Source organism: Arvicola amphibius, chromosome 18 (genome assembly GCF_903992535.2).
Source record: "Arvicola amphibius chromosome 18, mArvAmp1.2, whole genome shotgun sequence".
Classification (NCBI taxonomy): domain Eukaryota; kingdom Metazoa; phylum Chordata; class Mammalia; order Rodentia; family Cricetidae; genus Arvicola; species Arvicola amphibius.
Window position 1 is genome coordinate 31,723,021 of NC_052064.1, and position 17,004 is coordinate 31,740,024.

Consider the following 17,004-nt stretch of genomic DNA (forward strand, 5'->3'; position numbering starts at 1 on the left):
CAGCTTCTTTATTAACCAACGGTAATGAAACATATTCACAGCATACAGAGGGGAATCCCACACCACCTCCCCTTTTCTGTCTAAATAAAAAGGAAGGTCTTAACTTTAACATAGCAAGATTACATACAACAAAACAATTATTAAGCAAGAATTATAGTTACAATATTTGGCAAATTAAGGAAAATTCACTATCATTTATCCTATCTGTGAGTCTAAAGTTTTATATCTAATCTATCTTTTATACTTATAACTATCTTTCTTCAACTCCATCAAAGACTCCAGAAGGATATAATATTACCTAAGTAAACATGAAGTGCATTGTAAGCAACTTCCAAAACTCTAGTATTGACAGAGATGTCTCACTGCCTGTACAGTCATCTAAAGTTCTTCTGTACTGTTGGGGCATCCATCTTCAGTCTAGAGGACTATAGTATCCAGCAGACTTTTCCATGAAGCTTGAAGTTTGAAAGACTGTTTTGCCTCTATTGGAAGTTTGTCAGTCACTTTCTTCTGTGTCCTGCAGAATGTCTGGCAAGATTCTTTCATGAAGCAGAAACCCTGAAGGACTGTCTCACCTTCTTTAGGCACCTTCAGCAGTCATTTTTCTGTGGGCCCTGCATGTCCAGTTCATACAGCATATAACATCAAGCAGTTCAGGCAAAAGCAGTTCCTTGCCCAAATGGCTAACCAACTTCATAAGGAGCCTCTGCAATACTCATCGTCCTCTTGAAATAGATTGGTGCTGCCAGGAGCAGATAAGTCTTATTGTCCTGAACAGTCCTAAGTTCTTAAAACATTTTAAATGCCAAGATCTGAAGAATACCTCTCCATCTGAAATATATCTCTGTATATCTAGAAAACCTAACATGACTACAAGCTTGACTATTACAGGTGACTCTCTATGCATCTGTATTTCTTAATTATACATTACATTTTTTAAAGAGGTGCACAAACACAATACCTTAATCAAGAACAGAAATATACATATAATAAAATTGACCTTAAATTCATATCAATAAACCAAGATTCATACCAATTTACCAGTAAGGATCTGGGCCTCTGTCTTCTTTGGCAGCTACATGGTGTCTCTCTGACTCTGCCTTCTTTTCTCCTCTATCTCTGCTTGGAATTCCCACCTTGCTCTATTCTGCACTGCAATAGGCCAAAGCAGCTTCTTTTTTAACCAATGGTAATAAAACACATTCACAGCATACAGAGGGGAATCCCACATCAAATATGGAACCAGGGTTGTCCATTGAAAGGAAAGGACTCAGTAAGACTTGGGTCAGGAAAGAGCTTTTTCAATCAGACAGACAAGTCCACCGCAGGCAGGGTGCCACACCAGAGCAAACTGGGGGCACAGTCTGTCCTTGATATCAGGGAACTGTGGGGTGACTCGTACTTGACGAGTACATTTTAAGTAAATCAGTACAATGTCCATCATTTGGTGACAGGTGGGATTCATGAACAGTGGACGAATCAAAGCCCTAGACATTGAATGTTACATCAACGGAGGGTGCACCCTGGATGACTCGGAGCTGGTACGTGTATCCGAAACCAACTGCGCTCTTGAGAGTGGGTAAGATGAAAATTGTGTAGATGAATCTTTACGGAAAGGGAGGCGGTGGCGCCTAACGTATGTGGGTATCTCCTTTTACTTCAGGTAACAGAATTCCTTGTGCTGAAGCTGGAAAATGCATATAAAATCCGCAACCTCAGACTCCGAGGTCGTGCATGCATGACCAATTTACCGTCCAACACAGCCTTCCGTGGGTTCGGCTTCCCACAGGGAACCCTGGTCACAGAATCTTGTATCACAGCTGTGGCAGCCAAATGTGGGCTTCCACCAGAAAAGGTAAGAGAATAGCCGGGGTTATAACCAAGGCTGGTGGTAAGGAATCAGAGGAGACAGGAATTAGCTAGGGGCCCGAGGAAACACTAGAAAACTGTACAAATTAACCCTGGCTCAGAGTTTTTGTTAGTTTGTTTGTTTTCTTGGCTTTTTGAGACAGAGTTTCCCTGTGTAACGGTTCTATCCGTCCTGGAACTAGCCCTTGTAGACCAGGCTGGCCTCGAACTCAGAGAGATCCGCCTGCCTCTGCCTCCCGAGTGCTGGGATTAAAGGCGTGCGCCACCGCCGCCCGGCATGGCTCAGAGTGTGAGATAAGAACTACATATTTTCCATGACTTTGATGTGGACACGCCTTCCTTTATTTAGCTGCTCCTCTATTGGCGTATATGTTGTTTGTTACTCAGTTTAAGCGGTTTAAATGGCGCTGGGACTGGAGAGAAGGCACAGTAATTAAGAGACACCTTGCTCTTCCAGAATTCACTCCCAAGCACCCACAACACTGGTTCACCATCCCCTGTAACTCCAGCTCCAGGGGATCTTGTGCCCCCTTCTGGCCTCCAAGGGCACTGCACTCATGAGCACAAGCCCACACTCATTCATATATATATATGTGTGTGTGTGTGTGTGTGTGTGTGTGTGTGTGTGTGTGTGTGTGTGTGTATGTATATATATGCACATAATTTTAAAATAAAATCTTAAAACGAGCTTGCCATGAATACCCCAGTACATAGCAGTACATAGTACTAGGGCAGAGCATATCTTTGTCCTTTGGGAGGGGGGTCTGTCTATTGAACAAACTCATAAAAACAGAATGGCTGGCTCACTTGAAAGCTTTTTAGAGATGTCCAAAATTTTTACCATTTGAAAATATGATTCTGTACAGTAAACCAGGAGGTCTGGGAGGTATAAAGGAATTGGACCAGAGGCAGGCTGACTCCAGCACCTACTGATAATGGTGTCATCTGCTTCTTGATCTTTCAGTCACATACCTGTCCTCTCCCCATTTCTAGCCTCTGCTCCAGCAAGGGCTCTCTGTGTCCCGGCTCCCAAACACCTTTGTCCCTAAATTCAATGGGGACCTCCAGGTTTTCATCTCATTGGCTGAGAGCTTCCTCCACACCAGAGAACACCTAATACTATATCGGAAAAGTAATAGATTCCCTACAAGAAGTCACAAAAAGTACCCACGGGTGGGGTGGCGCATGTCTTTAATCCCAGCACTCGGGAGGCAGAGGCAGGTGGATCTCTGTGAGTTTGAGACCAGCCTGTTCTACAGAGTGAGTTCCAAGACAGCCAAAGTTTACACTGAGAAATCCTGTCTCAAAACAAACAAACAAAAAAGGTGCCCGTGAGTACAAAGGAGGAAGACATTACGTCAGGATGAGGAGGGGAACTCAGGAAAAACATTCCTGGAGAAGATGACACTTGAGGTTCACCTTGAGGAAGGTAGATGGGAAGGTAATGTAAGCACCTGAAACAGCATGAGCAAAGACAGTGGACCCCCTTGTATCCTGCATTCCTTGGCTATAGAATGAGAGCAAGATGATTTACTTCATAGAGTTCCTGAGGACAAAATTAATGTTTACTAAGATGCTCATCTTTGGAGGGCCGGGAAAATAGCTCAGTGTCAGGGTCCACCCGGCACACACAACACCCTGGGCTCCAGCCCCAGAGCCACACACAAAAATGTTTGTGGGGAATGGGCATAGTCTCAGTCCAGTGTTGTTGCTGCCGACAATACGGTAAATTTTTGGCTTCTATTAGAATAAGTTGGAGAGAATGAAAAGCTCTCAGGCATTTCCAGCAGGCTCACCACTGGGTGATATGATCACCAAGGATATGAAGCAGATCCTGACCCAACACAAATTTTAAAAGGTTTAGCCATATAGTCTAAACGTGAAGGCTTGACGACCTGCTCTTTGCTGTTATCTGTTCTGCGACTTCTTTCTAGCAGAACAAGCCTCACCTATGAGGGTAGAGCCTGGCTTTAACTCACTCTTAACCAACCCCGTTCCATCCTCTGAACCCTGGAGTTTGAAGAGAAAATGGTGGGCCATAAAGGTGGCTCGGCGGATAAAGACGATGGTTGCCAAGTTTGACAACCTGAGTTTTATCCCTGGGGACGATATGGCGGAAGGAGAGAGCTGACTCTCATGGTTGTCCTCTGACTTCCACATATAGGCCATGACATGTATACATACAGACACACACAAAGGAGGGGGGAGGTGCAGGATAGATAGATAGATAGATAGATAGATAGATAGATAGATAGATAGATAGATAGATAGATAGCCCAACCTCCCCAGTCCTTCCATCATCTTGCCTTTTAGACTAGCCACTGCCAACTGCACTCCACTTCAGACAGAGAGAGACCCTGGTTGGTACATTAACGTGGAGATGAAAATGGCCCTGTCATTCTCACAGCTGCACAATGAGGAAACATCTGTCCTCCCCACCAAAGCACATTACTCTTCAGAGGAAAGGCTTTCTAAAAGCCCCCAGATGGCAATCTGTCTCACCACAGGCATTGATGGAATTTCACGCTTGTTTCAGATTAGGGAGAAAAACATGTACAAAACAATCGATAAAACCATCTACAAGCAAGCTTTCAGCCCCGAGCCCCTGATAAGATGTTGGAACGAGTGTCTGGAGAAGTCTTCCTTTCACGCCAGAAGGACACAGGCGGAAGAGTTCAATCAGAAGAACTACTGGAAGAAGAGGGGTATCGCTATTATCCCCATGAAGTTCTCAGTTGGCTTTGCTGCAACAAGCTACCACCAGGTAAAACTCACACATGGCGCATGCTAAATGACCCTCATGTCTAACACAGTCTTGGTCTGACTGGTGTGTGCTCGTGTTCAGAGGATGCTGCATTCCCCCAGAGCACCAGGCCCTGGATATATGTAAGAGAAATATCCCGAAGTCTCCTGAGCGGCTACATGTGGTGGTAGGGAAAAGGTCACCATGGCAAGAAACTTTGGTGATGGCTGGGACCAGGTACTGGCCCCGGATCCCATGTTATTCAAAAGAAACAGGAGCCCCCGGGACCATTGTGTGTTTTCTGCTGAGAAAGAGGTGTCCCGCCTGCAGGAATCCTTGGGTTACCTGCCACATCTCAGGCAGAGAAGTCATTCTGCTGATCCTTGATCACCTACCTACTGGGCACTTCAAGCCCCCTCCCGAGAAATCTGTTGGCTGTGATGGGGAAGAGGGGGTGGGCTCCAGAATTGTCCCAGGTAAACTGGCAAGAGGAAGAGGCAAGTCATCCATCCACAGGTGCAAGGGAGGCAGAAAAACATCACACACATGGATAAGACCTCCAAACAATACCAGACCTGAATCCTAGTGGGTCCCGGGGATCCGAACACTGGTCGGGAACCTAGGAAGGGCTGTTAATTACTCATTGCTATCAGCCAGGTCAGAAAACCCAACAACTGGGAGAGGCTTGGTGCAGCAGAGCGGTATGTGTGCGTACCATTATTTGTTCCCACTACTGACGACAATCTTCTCCCAATCACACGCACGCACATGCACGCACGCGCACACACGCATACACACACACATGCACGCATGCGCACGCATGCACACACGCATGCACACACTTGCCCTGTGGAAGGACATAAAAGAAGCAGTTGCCTTAGTGAACTGGAGTCAGGAGACCCTGAGATACCCTCGGCCTGCCGTTTGCTAGGTGTGCAGCGTTAGAGTTGTCCAGCCTGTCTGAAAAACTTCAGCTCCCTCGCCTGTAAAGTGAGACTAGCAATGACATTCTCTTAAGATTAGTATGGACTGGCTGAGAAAATTGTTGTAGAGCACTTGGCAAGATTCCTGGAGTATTCTGGACGTTCACCAGGGCAGCCCTAAGCCCGTTCCAGGAGAGCCCGACACACCTCTCAAGGCTTTTGGTCCCCTGACATGTATGATAAGGTGCCCCCGGCTTCTGGGTCATACCCCTGCCTGGGCCCAGTAGGACCATTCCACAAAGAGACACAAGGTTATTGTCACGTCTACCAGCTGGGCTGAATCAATGGCAGAAACACAACAGACCTAAGACAGCCACCCATGCGGTTTTTCTCAGCCACCAAATGTTATCTTTACCCGACTGTCTTGAACAGCAGCTGGGAGATCAATAGATCGATTCAATCATTGTACTGACTACCCAGAGTTAACCTAGACAGCGCAAGGATGGGGTCCCACAGACGATACCCATTTCTGACACCCCCTCACAATGGTGTGCCCAGGCTAAATGACTAAATGACCCCAGTTAGATGCAATGATTTTCTAAAGCAACACAGGAAAGTCTTTTCCATTTTATTATTATAATGCCTTATAGAAACAGCACAACTCAGAACCCACCGAGGGAAGAGATGCCTAGGGCAAAACACTAGGGAGGGACTGAGAACTTGTCCCTACTGAGAAACATCGCATCTCTGACCCCACCGCTCCAGGAGACTGGGATTTCACTACCTTTAAAGCACTACCTTTAAAAGTAGATTTGGAAATTTATTTTTGTAAATTTTTAAAAAGTATTTTGAATGTTCTGCCTGCATGCATGTCTTTGCACCATATGCACACACTGCACATTAAAACCAAATGAGGATGTCATCTCTCCTGGAACTGAAGTTACAGACAGTTGCAAACTTCCACGTGGATGCTGGGAATTGAACCTGAGTCCTCTGGAAGAGCAGCCGATGCTCTTAACCACTGAGCCATCTCTCCAGTGCCCATTGCATCTCTGATACTGAGTGTCCCTAATTGCCAGCCCACACTGAGGGAGGCCTTCCGGATTGTCTTACAGGCCGCTGCACTGGTCCATATCTACACGGACGGGTCTGTGCTGGTCGCACACGGAGGCAATGAGCTGGGACAGGGTATCCACACCAAAATGTTACAGGTAACGTAAATAAAACCCAGCCATCCGCCTCTCCACACACTGTTGACATGTGGCAAACGATGGCAGTCCATTTAAATTAAAAGACCTGCACGAGTTGAGAAAGCTTCTTGCATATAAACTATGACGGACAAAGTGACAGAAATCCCATCCGTACATAAATGCTCCAGGAACTTGGCCGGGTCTGGGAGGTGGAAGGGGTTATTAGTAAACCCACCACTCATGAGCCTCCAGAACACCAGTATAGATAACACACACACATACACACACACATATACACACATACACACACACACACATACACACGCCAACAGAGAATTGGAACGGGCAAAAGATTCAACTAGCAACATCCTGTAACTTCTCTTTCTTTCGCTCCCTCTCTCTCCCCTAGCTTTTGCGCTCTCTCTCTCTCTCTCTCTCTCTCTCTCTCTCTCTCTCTCTCTTCCCTTCTTCCTTTCTTCCTCCTTCCTCTTCTTTGAAACAGGTAGCCCTGGCTGTCCTGGAACTCCCTCTGTAGACCAGGCTGGCCCCTGAGTTCTCTCTCTCCCTCCCTCCCTCCCTCCCTCCCTCCCTCCCTCCCTCTCTCTCTCTCTCTCTCTCTCTCTCTCTCTCTCTCTCTCTCTCTCTCTTCCAGTATTATTGGGACTTGAGTCTAGGGTCCTGTGCAATCTGGGCAAGAGATTTAACACTAAGCTATAATAATAAAGACGCTATAATCCCAGCTTCTTTTTCATTAAAAAAAAAAAAGATCCATGCCCGGAATACTTGCACACATCTTTAATCCCAACACTCTGGACACAGACACAGGTGGATCTCTGTGAGTTCGGGGCCAGCCTGGTCTACAGAAGGGAAGAAAAAAAGGAAGGAAGAAGTGAAGGATCCCAATAGCTGGCAAGATGGCTCAACGGGTCAAGGTGCTTGTCACCAAGTCTAACTCTAACCCAGGACCCATGTGTGAGGAGGAGAAAATTGAGTCCTGAAAGCTGTCCTCCGATGTCCACAAGGATGTCACAGCACACTCGTACACAGTCGCACAAGCTAACTAAAAATATCACAAAAACTCTCTTTAATAGAGATGTTTTCAGTGTGACCAAGATGGCTTAAGTCTTCCTAGAAATGGCTAGATTTGAAACGTGTCCCTTCTCACAGGTGGCCAGCCGTGAACTGAAAGTACCCATGTCTTACATGTACATCTGTGAGACGAGCACCGCCACCGTGCCCAACACAATCGCTACGGCGGCGTCCGTCGGCGCGGATGTCAACGGCAGAGCTGTGCAGGTGACTGTGGCCTCTCCTTCCCTGGTGAACTTTTCCACGTCTCTGGTTTGCTTATCTGCACACAGACACAGTATTTTTTATTTATTTATTTTTTTTTGATTTGGTTTGGTTTGGGGTTTTTGTTTGTTTGTTTTTTATTTTTGTTTTGATTTTGGTTTTGGTTTGGTTTTTTGGTTTTTTTGAGACAGGGTTTCTCTGTAGCTTTGGAAGCTGTCCTAGAACTTGTTCTGTAGGCCAGGTTGGCCTCAAACTCACAGAGATCCACCTGTCTCTGCCTCCCGAGTGCTGGGATTAAAGGCGTGCATCACCACTACCCAGCTTTTTAGCTCTGCGTTTTTTAAGATTTACGTTTGATTTTTACGTATATGGGTGTTTTGCCTGCATGAGTGTCTTAAAATCAATTTTCTGAATTTTTTCACTTCAAACCCAAAGCCAGGGTCTTTAAATAGTGATTTTACAATATTCTTTTTTTTGGGGGGGTGTGGGGAGTTTCGAGACAGGGTTTCCCTGTAGTTTCTAGAACCTGTCCTGGAACTAGCTCTTGTAGACCAGAGCTGGCCTCGAACTCAGAGATCCGCCTACCTCTGCCTCCCGAGTGCTGGGATTAAAGGCGTGCGCCACCACCGCCACAGGGATCTCTTCTTCATTCCTTCTAGAATGCCTGCCAGATCCTTCTGAAACGCCTGGAGCCCATCATTAAGAAAAATCCAGAGGGAACGTGGAGGGACTGGGTAAGCATTCCTCTTCCGTTACCGTGTGAGAGATAGCTAGCCAAAGCATCCTGAGTGCCACAGCAGGGAGTGGCTACCTCATGCAGAGAGAGTCTGTAGGACAGAGGCTCTCAGCCTTCCCGACACTGCGACCCCCCCCTAATACAGTTCCTCATGTTGTGGTGACCCCAACCAGAAAACTATTTCCTTGCTACTCCATCACCAACATTTTGCTATCGTTTGAGTCATGATGTGAACAGCTGTGTTTTGTGACAGTCTTAGGCGACCCCGTGAAAGGGCCCTTCCACCCACAGGTTAAGAACCGCTGCTGTAAGTGTCCGTCCATAAATTTGGAAAATTCTCTAAGTGAGTGGGTTTCTGTCAAGGTTGAGAGGGCTGTTCCAGGGTGTGTGTGGAGAGCTCACACGGGAAAGGGCGTCTCCTGGGAGGAGGAAAGGGCGTGTGTGAGGAGCATCAGAAGCTTTCCCTCTGCCTGTGAATGGGAGAAGAGGAAAAAGGCCTCCAGAAGCCACACAAGAACATGGATGCTTTGATTAGGAGAGAACTGAATTTGCCTCAAAGCTAATGACTCGTTTAATCCAACTTCACAATACCCTACACTTTTTCATTAGGATAATTCTCTCTCTCTCTCTCTCTCTCTCTCTCTCTCTCTCTCTCTCTCTCTCTCTCTCACACACACACACACACACACACACACACACACACACACACACACACACACCTTATACTGTTCACACTTAAAAATTAACTCCAAATAGGTTTCTTAAAAAATACTTATTTATGTATTGCCAGGTATAGTGGCACACACCTTTAATCCCAGCACTCATGATACAGAGACAGGCGGATCTCTGAGTTCAAGGCCAGCCTGGTCTACAAAGTGAATTCCAAGACAGCCAAGGCTACATAGAGGAAACCCTGTTGAGAGAGAGACAGAGAGAAAGAGAAAGAGAGAGAGAGAGAGAGAGAGAGAGAGAGAGAGAGAGAGAGAGAGAGAGAGAGAGAGAGAGAGAGACGGATAGACAGACAGACAGACAGACACATAGAAGAGAGACAGAGAGACAGAGAACAATAAAGATTTATTTATTTTTATTTTGCTTGAGTGTTTTGCCTGAGTGTTTATTATGTGTATGCAGTACATGTGGTGGCCAGAAGAGGGCATCAGATCCCTGGAACTTGAGTTACAGACAGTTGTGAGCTGCCATAAGGCTGCTGGAAACTGAAGTAGGGCCCTCTCCAAGAGCAGCAAACACTGTTAACTCTAAGATGTATCACTTCTACCATGGATATATCACAGAATTTTAATTTCTAGTGTTCACGCCAGGCTTTCAGACTCAACCAGAGGAAGTTGTCTGTATTCCAGCTGAGAAAAAGAAAAGGCTGCGAGGTGTGCCGTCAGAGCAGGGCAACCGCATCAGGGAGCACGCATCAAGTTTTACACATGAAATATTCTCATTTTCACCTAACAAATGGTATATCTATTCAATCTCTCATAAATATGCCCATTCCACAGATAGAAGCAGCATTTGAACAGAGAATCAGTCTTTCGGCCACTGGATACTTCAGGTAAAACTCAAACAACATCTTGGCTTAGCTACGAGACCATAAGGTAATCAGATTACTTTGGGCCTCAGTCCTTATTCATAAGAAAGAATGTATTATATAATTATGGGAGTTTATTCTAGTCCCAAAATTCTGTGCATTCACATAGGCCTCTGCGTGGTGTAGCTAAAGAAATGTTAAATAATTAATAACCCATATAGGATTGAAAACACTCTGATTTATCTAATATTATTTAAAATTATTAGCTGTTTGGGGCTGGAGAGATGGCTCAGCGGTTAAGAGCATTGCTTGCTATTCCAAAGGTCCTGAGTTCAATTCCCAGCAACCACATGGTGGCTCACAACCATCTGTAATAAGGTCTGGTGCCCTCTTCTGGTTTGCAGGCATATATTGTATACATAATAAATAAATAAATATTTAAAAAATAAAAACACAACCTTTTAAAAAAATTATTAGCTGTTTGTTCTGGTGCTGGGGATTGAACCTAGGACCTTGTACATGCTAGGTAAGGGCTCTAGCACTGACCATACCCTCAGTCCTTACTGTTCTTTGTTGTGAATAGAAACATCATCCCCAGAGCTAACTTCTCACTCAGTCTTCCCAGGCTCCCTCCTGTGTCATAAAACCCTCCTCCCCGGAGGCAGGCTTTGGGGGGTGGGGTGAGAAATCACTTATCCTCATATAGACAGTGTTGATCAATGGGGGGGGGGTCTCAATAAATCCATGTTAACTAAATACATGAAGCAAAGAGAAGAGCTGACTATCAAATTCAAGAAGGAAACATAGCACCATGGTTCCAGTTTAGCCAAATAAACCACCAGTCTACACACGCCTGCATCAAAGGAAACGCTTGTTGGGGAAAGGGAGAGGAGAGGTAACAACCAGTCCAGTGCAGCCCCAGAAAAGCCCATCCAGCCCTCTGTGTGAGCACATCTTCAGGGTGGGAGCATGGCTCAGTGAGAGAGGCCCTGGGTTCAAAGTGCAACTCTGCAAAAATTAAATACTAGGATAAAAACAAGTCCTGCGTCTTCGTGTGTAAATGAATGAAGAGGATCACCGGGTCCTCTTTATCTGTCTTGTTATCTTGTCACCAAGTCCCCTGTGGCTTGGGTTAGCACATTCGATGGGCACTTTCTGGGAACGCAGCCCCAAATTAATGGGGTTTCCCAGTGGGCAGAGCTGTCAACATGGGAACAAATGTCACTGTCTTCTTCGCCTTTGACGTCCTTCCCACAGCTCAAGGCACGTCCTCTAAGACAGATGAAGGCAGCCACCTTGGTGAATACAAGACAGCAGCTTGAATGGGCTAAAATAAAACAAAACAAAACAAAACAAAGACTAGTTGAGGGAGCTGGAGACATGACTCAGAGGTTAAGAACACCAGCTACTCTTCCAGTGGTCCTGAGTTCGATTCCTAGCAACCACAGGGTGACTCACAACCATCTGTAATGAGATCTGGTGCCCTCTTCTGGCACTCAGGCAGAACACTGTATACATAAAAAATAAATAAATACAAATCTTTTTTTAAAAAAAAAACTAGCTAAAATGAGTATCAGCCAGCTGAAATGCTATTGTATTTTTTTTTTGAAATGTATTTTGAAATGGTATTTTTTTTTAAGCTATGGCTATTGTTTGTGCTTTCTGCCCTCCCCCATTCTTTTTTTTTTTTTTTTTTTTTTTTTTTTTTTTTTTTTTTTGGTTTTTTTCGAGACAGGGTTTCCCTGTAGTTTCTAGAGCCTGTCCTGGAACTAGCTCTTGTAGACCAGGCTGGCCTCGAACTCAGAGATCCGCCTGCCTCTGCCTCCCGAGTGCTGGGATTAAAGGCGTGCGCCACCGCCGCCCGGCTGCCCTCCCCCATTCTAAAGGACTTTATCCCCTCAGGGGCTACAAGGCCTTCATGGACTGGGAGAAGCAGGAGGGGGACCCGTTCCCGTACTACGTCTATGGAGCTGCCTGTTCCGAGGTTGAAATCGACTGCCTGACAGGAGCCCACAAGGTCAGTTGGGCTAACACTGCCCCCCCCCACCCCGCAAGTGAGTAGGAGCAACCAGAGAACTGCGCGGTGCAGAAAGTGGCCCAGGGTCCTTACCTAATCGACAGGGGATCAGAGAATTCTTTCAGCGCCACGGAGGTTGCAAGGGATCCAGTCATAAACTAACAGCATGGTAGTTAGAAAGGAGTGTCTACGACTGGCTGAACGATGTGATTAATGGGTTAGGTATCATTTCATTCCAGACGGCAGAGTTGCTTTCCCAAGTCTTCCCCAAAAGCGAGTTTTACTCCTCAAGGAAGGACAAGTCGTGATGCCCAACCATCAATCCCCCCAGGGCAGTGCAGTTGTCCCAAGGAACAGACGGGTGGGGTGTGAAAAGGAGATTGTGCCAGCTGTTGATCATCAAGAAACCACCTACTGGCCGGGCGGTGGTGGTGCACGCCTTTAATCCCAGCACCTGGGAGGCAGAGGCAGGCGGATCTCTGTGAGTTCGAGACCAGCCTGGTCTACAAGAGCTAGTTCCAGGACAGGCTCTAAAGCTACAGAGAAACCCTGTCTCGAAAAACAAAAAAAAAAAAAAAAAAAAAAAAAAGAAAAGAAAAAGAAAAAAGAAACCACCTATTGAAGGCAGAAAGCGTGTCTAGACAAATTCATTGTACCATAAATGGCAAGCCCTGTGACTTATACTTCGGATACCGTTCAGGAAATAAAGACAGCAGAAGTATCAAATAGAATGAAATATGACCCAAGTATAGGAAGTTGTTGTGTTAGGAAAATTATAATGGCCACACCATATCAAAATACTTGTATGTATTTATTGTTAGTTAACCCCTCTTCCACTTCAATATTATAAGGAAAAAAAATGGTTTTGGAGACAGGTTCTCAGGTAGCCCAGGCTGGCCTTGAACTTGAATTTCCGATCTTACTGCTCCCATCTCTGAAATGCTGGGCTTCTAAGCATGTGTAGACATGTCCAGTTTATGCAGGGCTAGAGACCACACTCAGAACCACGCCCCTGCTCCCCCAGCCCATAAATAAGACTGTTTAAAGAGGTGGGGAATGAAGAGCCGTCTAGAAAGAAGTACCCTCCTAAGTTTCTCTTTTGGATACATTACATCAACCTGTTTTTGCGTCTATTATTTTTTCCTGAGGAGAGCACTGTGGAAGTCAGAAGCCAGCTTGTGGGAATCAGCACCGTCTTCCATACGGGTCCTAGGGATCAAACTCCCATTCCCAGCAATGGCAGTGAGCACCTTTAACTGCTGAGCCATCTTGCTGGTCTCTGTGGTTCCACTTTTCTTCCAAGACAGGGTCCAGCCCTAGCTGTCCTGGAACTAGATTTGTAGACCAGGCTGACCTTGACCGCATAGAGATCTGTCTATCTCTGCTTCCAGAGTGCTGGGATTAAGGATGTGCGCCACCACCTCCCGGTTGTGGCTCCATTTTTATTTCAGATCATTTTAAAGTGGAAAGCTATGTGGTCACAGACTGTCTGTAATTAGTTTAGGTTGTTCTACGGTGGTTTCCATGCAGAGGCCCACGCAGATAATGGTATTTGTACAGCAGTCCTGGAGGTGAACCTGGGACCTGCCTCAGGCTCCCCTCAAAGACCCAGATGCCAGTGTCCTTGCCTTCCTGAGACTGCCTAAGTAGGAAACTGGTTTGGGTGGCAAGCTAGTCATAAGACCTTCCACACCAACAGGTGTGTTGCCAGGTTTAGCAAATAAAAACACGGGTTGGCTAACTAAACTTAAATTCCTAGGAATCACGAAATACACTTCCAGCAGAAATATGCCCCATGCAGTCCTTGGGACATCTTAAATGTGTCAGCTCGACCTAAAGAATTCCTAAAGAAAGGAACACAGGAATCGTCTAGAATTTATGGAGTCAGAAAGTTAAAATTTGGCCTTTTCTGTGCCTTCCAGTTTATATGTATAACTAAAGGTCCAGAAATTTCAGTGTGATGTTTAAACTGGTAACAACAGTCTGTTCTGCCGGGCGGTGGTGGCGCAGGCCTTTAATCCCAGCATCTGGGAGGCAGAGGCAGGCGGATCTCTGTGAGTTTGAGGTCGGTCTGGTCTACAAGAGCTAGTTCCAGGACAGGCCCCAAAGCTACAGAGAAACCCTGCCTCAAAAAACCAAATAAATAAAATGCTTTAAAGAACAGTCTGTTCTTTGACGAGACAAAACTTCTTCCATTAACTAACAAGAAACCCAGAGACACTAAATCGCCAGCCCACTGTGGCCAGTTCTGTGAGGTACTGTCCTCTGGGGATGTACGTAGCAGGTAAACACAGGTTTCCAAATGCTGAGTGGCCGTCTCCTTCCCTTGTCCCATACCCACAGCAGAAACTACAGCAAGTGTGAGGGCACATGTACAGTAGGGAGGGCTGAGGCGTCTCCAACCTCCTTTCCTGCCCAGGTTGAGAAGGAAGGCTGGGCCTGAGAGACCAGGATTCAAGTCAGGAGACAATTGCCAGCTAGGAGATGGTGGGAACACCTGTGATCCCAGCATTGCGCAACTGAGGCCAGAAGACCACAAGTTCAAGACCAGCCTGGGCTACACAGCAAGACTCAGTTTCAAAAACAATGAAGAGAAGGGCTGGGGATATAGTCCAGTTGAGAGGATATTCGCTTAGCATGAACGAAGCCCTGGACTGCGTGCTAACCCCAGTACCGCATAAAACTAGGTGTGTTGGCCCGTGACTATAATCGCGGCTCTGTAAAGGGACAAGGCGGAAGGATCTGAAGAGGCCATTTACAGCTAGGCTCTGGGCCAGCCTGTGTTACATGAGACCCTATTCAAAGGAAGTGAGGGTGAATGGGAATACGAGAAGGAGGGAGAGGAAGAGGGAGGGAGGGACTTCCAATCCAGAGACTAGAAAGGAGAAGCCCAGATATTAAACCTAAAGAAAGAAAGATGTTACCAGAATAAATTCTTAGGGATGGTAAGCAAAGGAAAGCCCAGCAATGGTATTTCTGAGATAGCCCAAGGGCACTTAGGAGCTTCTGAGGCCCCCAACAATTGTTTGTGTGCACACGCACACACGCGTGCGCGCGCACACACACACACGCACACACGCGTGCGCACACACACACACACGCACACACGCGTGCACGCACACACACACACACACACACACACACACAGTGCCAAAACAGACGGGCCAGGTAGCTTCACTGTCTCTCGGAGAAGGACGCAGACCCACAAAGACTGAGAGTCAGAACTGACCTCAGCACCTACCTTGGCCCCTTCTAAAATCTCTCTCCTAAACTTATACACACCACGTACTAGACGATTTTCTCGGTAAAATGGCCACAGTGCTGCCCGCATCCGACCCTTCAGGGACTAGATATGCTCACGGATTCTACTGGAGCAATGAAGCCAGGTAGAGCAGGGTGGCCAAGCAGGGTGGCCAAGCAGGCTCAATGATTTACCGGGTGATTCATTCACACACACCAACGTGCCCTGGACTTTGGAGTCGCTTAGCAGGAGCCAAAACAATACATGCAGACCTTCCAGGTCATTGCCAGGCCTGGCATCCACATGTGAAGTTTGCCAGACATCTTCCCGCTTCTAACACCGATAAGGCTCAGGGCAGTGGTTCTGGACTAGCAAGAAGCTCATTGGAATTTCCTTTTTTGTTTGTTTGTTTATTGAAAGGGAGTTCACATGTTTACCATAGCACACGCGTGGAGGTTAGAGGAGAACTTTCAGAATTCAGGTCTCTCCTTCCACTATATAGGTCCAGGGTTTGAACTCAAGATCACCAACTGGGGCAGCAAGTGCCTTTATGCTCTGAGCTAACTTAAAGACAGTATTTGTGTACATGTGTGCGTGTGTGCGTGTATGCGTGTGTGTGTGTGTGTGTGTGTGTGTGTGTGAGAGAGAGAGAGAGAGAGAGAGAGAGAGAGAGAGAGACACTAGGGATCAAGCCTCAGTCAGGCCTTGTGCATACTAAACAAACATGCCAGTACTGAACTATATCCTTCGCCCCTTAAAATAGTTTAATTTTAATTCAAGTTTTTATAAGGAGGTAATTTCTGTTTGGCTCAGAAAATCAGAACAGACATTGTCACGGACGCCTGTTGCAGCCTGAATCCAGCCATTGATGTCGGGCAGGTAGGCGCTGGCCCCCCTGGGAGTGGTTAAAGGGGAAATAAAGAGCTCCTCTCAGGGATACATTGCCACAAGACTAAAATTCGCTGTTCTCCCTTTAGATAGAAGGCGCATTTATTCAGGGAATGGGTCTTTACACCACGGAAGAGCTGCACTATTCCCCAGAAGGGGTCTTGTACTCTCGGAGCCCCGAGGAGTACAAAATTCCGAGCGTTACCGATGTCCCTCAGCAGTTCAACGTGTCCTTGTTGCCAAACTCTGAGACCCCGCTAACCATCTACTCATCTAAGGTGAGCGCGCATACACTTGACCGTCTGCGCCGCAGCAGCCCAGGGAGTACGGCCAGAAGAGGCTGCCAGACAAGACAAAGACTGGAGGCACATGGTTATCTGGATCAGGACCCTTGGAGACCAGTCACCTAGGAAAAACTGAGGTCCAAGGAAAGAAACGAGCCTCCTGGATCAATACTGAGCCCAGGTTTCACTAATACCTTCTCTCCTTGAAATATAAATTGCATACACAGACACACACACACACACACACACGTACATATTTACATATATACATATATATATAAGC

The 17,004-nt window shown here is 46.4% G+C and overlaps 1 protein-coding gene across 1 annotated transcript in view; it reads left to right on the forward strand.

The window, feature by feature from the left end:
* Nucleotides 1-17,004, forward strand: part of LOC119803936 (aldehyde oxidase 2) — a 79,428-nt gene that overhangs the window by 50,689 nt on the left and 11,735 nt on the right. The window contains exons 24-33 of the mRNA XM_038315435.1: nt 1,455-1,541; nt 1,664-1,855; nt 4,406-4,633; nt 6,651-6,746; nt 7,893-8,021; nt 8,678-8,752; nt 10,263-10,315; nt 12,194-12,308; nt 16,363-16,428; nt 16,527-16,715. Of these exons, the coding sequence (XP_038171363.1) occupies nt 1,455-1,541; nt 1,664-1,855; nt 4,406-4,633; nt 6,651-6,746; nt 7,893-8,021; nt 8,678-8,752; nt 10,263-10,315; nt 12,194-12,308; nt 16,363-16,428; nt 16,527-16,715 (1,230 nt within the window). The remainder of the gene's footprint in view (nt 1-1,454; nt 1,542-1,663; nt 1,856-4,405; nt 4,634-6,650; nt 6,747-7,892; nt 8,022-8,677; nt 8,753-10,262; nt 10,316-12,193; nt 12,309-16,362; nt 16,429-16,526; nt 16,716-17,004) is intronic.